Source organism: Protopterus annectens, chromosome 2.part0 (genome assembly GCF_019279795.1).
Source record: "Protopterus annectens isolate FY-2018-M chromosome 2.part0, PAN1.0, whole genome shotgun sequence".
Classification (NCBI taxonomy): domain Eukaryota; kingdom Metazoa; phylum Chordata; order Ceratodontiformes; family Protopteridae; genus Protopterus; species Protopterus annectens.
The window spans coordinates 929,110,849-929,120,283 of record NC_056728.1 but is presented as its reverse complement, the minus strand read 5'-3'; the positions used below and the strand labels follow the sequence as shown (position 1 = coordinate 929,120,283).

The window sequence follows — 9,435 nt, the reverse complement described above, 5'->3', positions numbered from 1 at the left end:
AATACATTAACACACACACACACAATACATTAACACACACACACACACAATACATTAACACACACACACACAATACATTAACACACACACACCACACACAATACATTAACACACACACACACACACACAATACATTAACACACACACACACAATACACACACAATACATTAACACACACACTTTGCAGTTTATATTTCAAACACCTTTGTAAATACTTTAAATGCTACAAACAAATCTTCTACATACCGCAATTTTCCACCCACCATTAATCATTAGTTAAAATTCAATAAAATCTCAAAACTCTTATCCACCTAAGTTGGAGGTATCTCAAGTGGATGTGAAAAATGCCACAGCACTTAAATGTACCAGCAAAATTCTTTCATGCCATAATACTTGAGACACTTGGCATGACCAAATGCAAAGTAAGATGATTTGGGGTAAAACAGAATCAATGTATCCAACAGCAAATATAATCACTTAACTCAGCGTGACGAAGAACTGTGCAGTCATCAAAAATGCATCCACCCTACGCATACAGTGACAGTGCCAATTACCCATGCACAAGAGAGTTCCAATAACGACAGAACAGATGAACAGTACTGAAATGCATGAGGAATACAGTCCTAACAGCATGGAACTAGTTGTGAAGCAAGAAAAGCCCAGATTATTAATGGACTGTACCAAAAATTCTATAAACTTGTTTATGGGAAGAGAGATAATAAAGAACACATGCCAAACAAAATATCACATCTTCCCTGGATTAAAGACGGGAATAGATGTGAATGTTCATTATCTCCTTTGCCCATCCATCCACAACCCCTTTTCTCCCCATTTTTGCACATGGAGTCAGGGTGTCATTAACTTTCCATCAAAAATTAAATAGAAATATCCAGAAAGTCATGCTGCTGCCAAAACCTTTTTGCAAGACATGCTACACGATACTATTACTGGCAGCAAGTCATAGTCAGGATTCCACAATTGCTAGTTTTATATATGCAGGCTAAAACAGAGCAAATTATCATAACAGTTGAAGAATTAGGATCCAAATTCAGATAACCTTCACATTTTTGAATACAAAAACTGACCTCTACTGTCTGTAAAGCTCTCCATAACAGCTTACATAGAGAAAATTAAAGCCATGCAACCAGACACCTGTTACCTCTACCCTTTCAAAATCAGTGATGCCACATGTGATAACATAGCAATGCAAGAAAATTTACAACAGAAAAATAGTGCACAGAAAGCAACTTATCAGCTACCTGGCAAAACAGGATGTAAGTGACCTCGGGCATGGAAAAACAAATTAAAAAAATGCACTAGGTTTAATAAAGTCAAACTACATCCAAGTACCAATTCAGCAATTCACAGGGGGGGGGGGGGGTGCAACAGAAAAACTACGCAATGCTCAGACAGCTTCAATTTCACAACAGTTGACACATCTAGGGATACAAAAAGACCAGGAAAGACTAAACATTGAGTTACAGTGACTGCATATACAACAAATACAATGCTTAAATTCTCTACATTAATCACTGCTACTTTGTAATGCACACCATTTCAGTTGCACAGAAGAAAATTAATGCATTTAAAATTAAAACAGTCTGACAGTATCCTTAAGCAGTACAAAATAATGCACTTAAAACTGCAACATCTACCCCCCCCCACCCCCCCCCAAGTCTACTGGTCTTCTAATACCATGACGGGAATTGACTCCATTCTACTAGCAAGAAAGCAGATGTGCACCTAAGTACACTGGCTTGAGCTATTAGTCAAAGGCCTGTGTGTCACATGACTTAGCAGAGCCTGCACAGGGTAACTCCTATGAATACAGGCAATTATGACAGAAATGGGTGACTCTGTGGTGGTGCTGCGGTAGCGTTGTCACCTCACAGTAAGACGTCCTGTTAGATTCTCAGCTAGAGCGGTTCTGTGTGGAGACATGTGTGAATGGGTGTACCTTCGTTGAAGGTTGTACATCAGAGCTGGCAACTCGGCACGTAAAAATCTGCCAATCATTAGCAGACCGGAGTTCCGCTGTGGCGACCCCTAACCGGGAAAAGCCGAAAGACACAACACGACAGAAATGGGTGACCTTCATATTGCGTACACTTTTTTTTTTTGAACAAATTCAATTTTATGCATGGAACACAAAAAAGGAACTCCACTGGGGGCAAGAGAAACTTCACAACTAACAGTCTAACTAAACCTTGTTCCAGCTCATTCATTTCCCAGCCCAAGTACAGAAACCTCTAAAAATGACTGTTTCCAGAAATAGATTAAACACAGCCAAGAATGCACACAGCTAAAGTTCTGGTGCCCTGTTTTCACAAAACTATGCATCATAAGCCAAGCAGCACCAATCAGGATGCAGACTATGGAAAAGTTAGTCAAACATATCCCTAAAGCTTGCCATCAAGTAGGCCCTCCAACAGGCTGACAAGTCTCATGGGAAAACTCTATAAATACAAAGTAATGTACACACTGCTCCCCACAGCTCAATTCACATTCCCCAAGGTGATCAGGGTCCATGACACTAAATTTTGAGGAAGAGAATGCCTAAGCACAACGGTCTGCTGTGTGGGGGAGGGATCAATCCTTATAGGGAGATTTCCCTGTAAAGTACCTTAGCTTCCAAGTATTGCATCTGACTTAACTTGGTACAAGAATTAGCAAAATACTCTGCAGGGAGAAGACTACACATGTAAGTAGCTTAATTTTAGGTGAAATTCGGTGTTCTAGATTTAAACAAGCCACCTCTTTGGCTGGGGTTTACCACTGGATGACAGATTAGGAAAGTTAAACAATGGGAACTAATCTTAGGAAAATTCATGGTCCATCAGCTGAAAGAGGCTACATAAGAAAACACTGTAAAGACCACTTTTCAACATCTTTACTAACACATATATGGCCTTACTTTCTCATGAGGGTTGGGAGGGTGGCCTAATGGTTAAAGTGTGTTTGCCTTACAAACACAAGGTGCAAGGTTCGAGTCTCACAAAGGATACTTGGCTAGGCTTAAAATGGCTCACAAGCACTAGCCTATCAGATTAGCAACACACAACTAACGAGCCTTTTTAATTAAAAAATCGTGACGTGTAACGCAAAACTACATTACAATAACGCAGGTGTATTCCTTCCAATTTCTCGCGAATTTTTGTTAATTTTTACGTCTATGATCCTCAAAAAAATTCTAGCGATCGATGCAAATCCCATTCAACTTTCTATTTTATACTTTAGAGACAGCAATCCCTAGGACAAGTTAAGGCTCATCTTCTGCAACTCAAAACAAGATCGTATGGCCTATAATTTTAACTGCAAGCTGGCCGGTGCCATAGTACGTGTAGTGATGTTTGCCGGTCCGGGCACTGGAGGCGAGCTGACAAGCACTCCACTCCAAAAAGATTGTAAAGTCGACTGCATTTTGCGGCCTTTTGTTACAGCAGACTTAATATTACCGTTATTAATGACAAAACACAATATTTCAATTTAGAACGTACCAGTTCTCAAGCTTGCGTCAGTGGGCGGGGTTAGTTGCGTGACACAATGGAAATAAGAGCACAATTGGGCCTTGGTGTTACTTGCCAACTGTAAAGCTCCCTGGGTGACTAAAATGCATTATTTTACACTTGAAAAAAAAAAACTTTAAATATTTATCACATATGCAATCAAGATTCCAACTCTACCCATAGTTACTAAAATACTTATCACATATGCAATCAAGATTCCAACTCTACCCATAGTTACTATATCATGGAAGCTAATCTCTCCACAACAGACAGTGGAGGAACATCACAAATCAAAACCCTGATAACAGAATCCACCAGCACAAACATTTATACATATACGCACACCCCACTAGTATCTATTTACAAATCAACCTAATACCTCGCCAAAAGCTCCGAAGTACTCTTTAATCTGTTCCTCTGACGTATCGGGACTCAAGCCCCCAACAAAAACTTTCTTCGGAGGCTCTTTAGCTTTCAATGCTTTGGCTCGTTTGGGATCGATAAGTTTTCCATCGAGTTTGTGCTCCCTTAGCTCCAGCACCTGAAACAATATCGTGTGTCAGTTCGTTATAATTAACACCGTCACAACATGTATACTAGAAATTACATACCTACCCGATCAACACTTGCGGAATCTTTAAACAGAACAAAACCAAAGCCCCGTGATCGTCCAGTAACCGGGTCTGTCTTAATAGTACAATCCACCACCTCACCAAACTTAGACAGGTACTCGGACAAGTCGTTTTTGCTCGTATCCCAGCTCAGACCTCCAATAAACATTTTCCTGTGAAATAAGAGGTTACATTTACAAAGGCCTTTCTGAAACTAACATTCACGTGCGGCTATCACCAGCATCAAGCACTGCATTACATTACTGTACCCGAAGATCGCCAAATACGTTTACTTTAACTCCAAATAAAAAGCGTCACTACCTCTCATATGTTCAAAAACAGATTCGGGCCATTCAGAATACCTATCCCTGTTGAAACCAACCCAGATTCACGACAAACTAGAAGCGGTAGCACGCCCGTCCTACGTTTAACATTTTAAAGCCAATAAAACGAGTCTTACTCAACACAAGAAAGCTTTTCTGCACCAATCCCCAGCGTTTGACGAGCTTAGATGCGTAAATTCATCCAGACACACACAGCAAATGCCAACCAATTCGGAAGGGGGGGGGGGGATAACTGCAAATTAAATAGTAAACAAATTCATACCTAAAGCGAATTCTTTAAGAACATTAACGTATAATATTGGGTTTGTGTCAATCACCCCAGGATACGCAAGTACGTCAACGATAAGAGTCTGGGCAGTAAAGCAGCTCATTTTTCACCAAATGCCCTAACATTTCACACACATAGAAAACATGCTGAAGTGTATTCTCATAATGTCCTCTGCAGCACATACAAGAACATGAACACAAAGTATATTTGGTTTAAAGCGTCTAACATTCTAAAAGCCAGATTTTTTCAGATACTTCACGCTCCAATCCACTCAGCGCCATTGTTCGTTTACATACCCGTCGTCCTGCTGATTTTTACTGGCATTTATTTTTGCTCCTTCCGGGAATTCATCCATACTGTAATTGCTTGTGGCCGCCGTCATAGTCATTATATTCTCTAAAGGATAGCTCTTCCCGAAAAACAAACGATGACTGTACTGTTTATCGTTACAAATATAAAATATTGAAAACCTACAACCACTTAAAATGGCGACGAAAAGATCAGAACTGCTCCTAGTCGATCCTTATATATTGACCTCGTGACCACTCAGTCGACCAATGGCAATTGCAGGAAATGATCTTGTCTCTGTAGGGAAAAAAAAGGAACAGAACTATTAAGAAGCAACGATGTATCCGGGAGTATGGTCGTTTGAAGACGTGTGGGTAAATAAAAGAAAGCACCCCCTCCCCATTAAACGAATGGTTATATTTTAAAATTTAAAAACGGATACAAACATACGATGAACATAAATCTATTGAATATCAAATAAAATATAACAGCTTTGACAGTTCTCAACACTGGGCACATTATCTCTATTAGGGGAGCGTTTAGCCAAAATATGGAACACTTAATAAAAAATTCAATTAAAAAGCTCACGACATCGTTACAAACAATTGTCCCCGACTCCCTTGCTTAGATGAGCCAATAAGACTAAAGAGTGCTGTGCCATTTACCTATAGATGCAACGAATATATGAAACTTGACTCATTTGAGGTTACAAATGACAGGTATGATTACCGGTTCTCATTAAACAAATGTGCTGCATCATCCAGTGTTCAGAGAGAGAGACATCGGTTTAAACGGGCATGCAATCTAGGTTAGGGATATCTATGGGCTAGGTTTGTAATGGCTGCAGGGCCATTAGCCTAGTACACACCTATGAACCCTATATCCAAACTAAAGATAAGCGTGTTTTCAGTTGTAAATCGTTTGACAGCTACATAGCTCTCTGGACAAATGCATGAAATTTAAGATTCCAACCAAAAGTTAGGTCAAATGCCACTGCAAATACATTTTGTCAAAAAAGAGTCATCACCCCATGCATTTGTTTAAATTAAAATTTAATTACACAATCATACCTCTCAACCTATTACTGCAAGAAATTCCGACGAAAACAAAAAATTGCGATGGGAGGGAGCACAAAGACCCCAAAATAAGTACAGCAGATTAAGCAAGAAACAGGATCGTTGCTTGGCTTGCATTCTGATGCAAAATATTAAAACAGCGCCTCTGTAACACTAATACATTAGTTTGAAAACCACCATAACTTACAAAACTCAATTTCAAAGGCAGATGCAACTCACACATAGAAAAACTTCCATCACTATACATAAATCTGCGTTGGCAGTCCTTGTACTCAGCGGAGAGAACGTTGACTCAGCGTAACTCGTCAGTGGGAAAGACACAATACTAACGCTGTGGATTTTAAAGTAGTGACAAAAAATATTAGGACATACTTTTTAAGGAAACGTAATTATGCGCAATTTATTTCTCTTCATGGGGTCCTTACAACGGTAGCGCAATCAGTTAATCCTACATTAACAGTGTGCTGGTCTATACGTACTATGTTTTAATACGTTAAATCTGTGCACCTGTACTCAACACCCTTGTGACCAAGCGCCCTCTTCTAACCGCCCCTTTGTAACTACCTCCCTAAACAACGTCATAACCAATACCACTCAAGCGTACCTCATTATAAGGAACGCTCCTCATTATGAGTCTTAAAATGTCCATGCTGCTTTGTTACAAATTGAAAGGTTCTGTCATACATTCAGTGATAAAAATATTTTTATTGATATCCATGGGAAATAATACTGAATCATACTAATCCAGCAAAATAATGCTTAATAGGTATAAAATAACATATTTCAATCATTCTGTCAGCCTCATAGTTGAAATTGTTAATAAGCTACTAGTCTGCATGTCCTCGCCGTGGTCAACTGGCGTTCGAAAGTCATGCGTAGAATGCGAGCTGGCCCCTCGGCACCCGTAAAAAAATCTACTGTCAGTCATTAGCGGACCGGAGTTCTACTGTGGCGACTTCTAACCGAGAAAAGTCTAAAGAAAAACAAAAATGTGTTCCACATTATGAGAACGAGCTTCTCTAGTAGGATATTAATGTACAAGTCCCCCCCCCCCCCAAAAGAGCAAGTATCTATCCCGGCAGAGGGCTGCCTCCCAAACATCTCTGATGCTCAGGTGAAGGCTGCCCTCTCCAAAGCAAAAAACACTGCTTCCATGGGACCAGATGGCGCCCCAGGTTGCATCCTACATGAACTCCAAGAGGAACTAATCCCTCAAATAAAACAGCTATACAATCTCAGCCTCACTACAGGATATGTGCCCACAGAATGGCGTACAGCAACAGTGGTCCCGCTCCAGAAAGGTGGAGCCTCTACGGACCCTGGAAACTATTGCCCCATAAGCCTGACTAGCTTAGTCTGCAAGGCTATGGAGAGGATTATCATGGAGCTCATAAACAAAGACATTGGGGACCTACAGACACTAGATCCTACCCAGTTCTGTTTTTTCAAGGGCAGATCCTGCCTTTTGAACCTGGTTGACTTCTTCGAAACAGTCACCAAAGCCATAGATGAAGGGAAGGTAGAACACACAGCCTATCTGGACCTTGCAAAGGCATTTGGCACAATACCCCACTCGGGCATCATAGATAAGCTATCCAGCTTAAATATAAACCCCTATGTCACAAGATGGGTCACAAACTGGCTCAAAGACAAAACCCACAGAGTGAGAGTTGCTGGAGCCATGTCAGACTCGAAACCGGTCACAAGTGGCGTCCCACAGGGTTCTGTCCTGGGACCACTCTTGTTCGGTATATACTTTTCCGAGGTACAGGCAAACGTGGGAGGACTATGGCTCACCAAGTTCGCAGACGACTGCAAACTGGGCGCCATAATCAACTCTCCAGCTGACACAAACATCCTTCAAAAAGGTCTCACAGAGACAGATAACTGGTGCCAGTTAAAAAAAAAGCTAAATGCAAAAAAATGTATAGTCATACCCTTTGGCAAAAACAATGTGCCCACAAATTACCACATAGGCGGAAACCCATTAAGTACAGAGAAAGTTATTTGGGACATGGGGACCCAAGTTGATAGCAATCTCTCCTTTGAAAACCACATTGCCAAAGTGGTTAGAAAGACCTTCTACATAGCCCACCTCATCACGAAGGGTTTCACATCTAGATCAAGAGAGGTAATCGTGCCCCTTTATTCATCCCTCATCAGGCCCATCATAGAATACAATGCCCCTTTTGGGATGTACCTTACCCGACACCTGCAGCAATTAGAAAGACCCCAAAAGTATCTCACCAAGAGGATCAAGGGTCTCAAACAGATGCCATATGCTGCTCGGTTAAAAAAAACTCCAGCTCTACTCAGTTGCATACCGCTTACTACGAGGCGATCTATGCCTGACATACAAAGCTATGTCAAATCCAGAATTAATGGGCATGCTCCACCTCAGTAAATCTAAATCCCTTAGAGCCACACACTCGCGGGACTTGAACCTCAGCACAGAAATAAATAGAACTTGCTGGAGGGACAGGTTCATAACCCAGAGGATCCCTTCGCTCTGGAATAGAATTCCAGTTCATGTGAGGCAGAGCACCTCACTGAATCTCTTCAAGAAGAATCTCAATAGGTGGATGGGGGATCGTAGGTTTGTCCCAGGGATTACTCCCGTGTCACTATTAGACAGAGGCACAGTAAACTAAACCTTAAAAAGGGCACAGTATACTCAAATCAAGGGGTGGCGTAAGCCATACAGAATTGGGCTAGGCTTATAATTGCCCCAGGGCAGATAGCCTAGTATAAACCTATGAACCTATGAACCTGTAAGTAATGCTTGCTGACAAATGAGGCCACCGCTTCACAGCAGCATATCGAGCTGCCCTGGAGCTCAGACTGCAAAAATAAATAATAATAAAGGACGCCATTGTTTTACAGTCTTAGCTAAGCAGCGGTTCTGTTGTTTTCCAAGCGTAAAAAAAAAAAAAAAGGACAGAGACTCTGTGTGTGTGTGTGTGTGTGTGTGTGTGTGTGTGTGTGTGTGTGTGTGTGTGTGTGTGTGTGTGTGTGTGTAAGTAAGAAAGAGATCAGGAGAGTGAGAGCAATCTTGTGGGAGTGAATGCTTGTATGAAAACAGGGGAGCCTGTGTGTGTATGTGAGAGAGTGAGAGCGATCTTGTGTGACTATGTATGAAAAAAGAAGTTATGTCTTACCATAACGTTCCATCTGTATTGTTGATCCTCGTCCACTCATTACGTATAGGTCATGGTTCCAATATCAGAACCGAGCCGGCCATATAGCAAGCTCACACCAGCAATAAACTCTCGAGCTAAGCAATCTCTTACCCATAATCCACCTCTCCCTGTTACCTCAGATTGAGTTTGCAAGTCAGAAAA

The 9,435-nt window shown here is 41.1% G+C and overlaps 1 protein-coding gene across 3 annotated transcripts in view; it reads right to left on the bottom strand.

Moving 5' to 3' along the window:
• Positions 1 to 6,467, bottom strand: part of HNRNPDL (heterogeneous nuclear ribonucleoprotein D like) — a 208,316-nt gene extending 201,849 nt beyond the window's left edge. Inside the window, exons 1-4 of one of the 3 annotated variants that reach the window (XM_044061181.1) lie at positions 6,314 to 6,467; positions 5,027 to 5,315; positions 4,123 to 4,291; positions 3,887 to 4,048 (exon numbers count right to left, since the gene is read on the bottom strand). In XM_044061181.1, the coding sequence (XP_043917116.1) occupies positions 3,887 to 4,048; positions 4,123 to 4,291; positions 5,027 to 5,118 (423 nt within the window). In that variant the 5' untranslated portion in view covers positions 5,119 to 5,315; positions 6,314 to 6,467. Of the gene's footprint in view, positions 1 to 3,886; positions 4,049 to 4,122; positions 4,292 to 5,026; positions 5,316 to 6,313 lie in introns of those variants that run through there. The other 2 variants (XM_044061180.1, XR_006363460.1) reach the window with 2 other exon arrangements.
• Between the last annotated feature and the right edge of the window lie 2,968 nt (positions 6,468 to 9,435).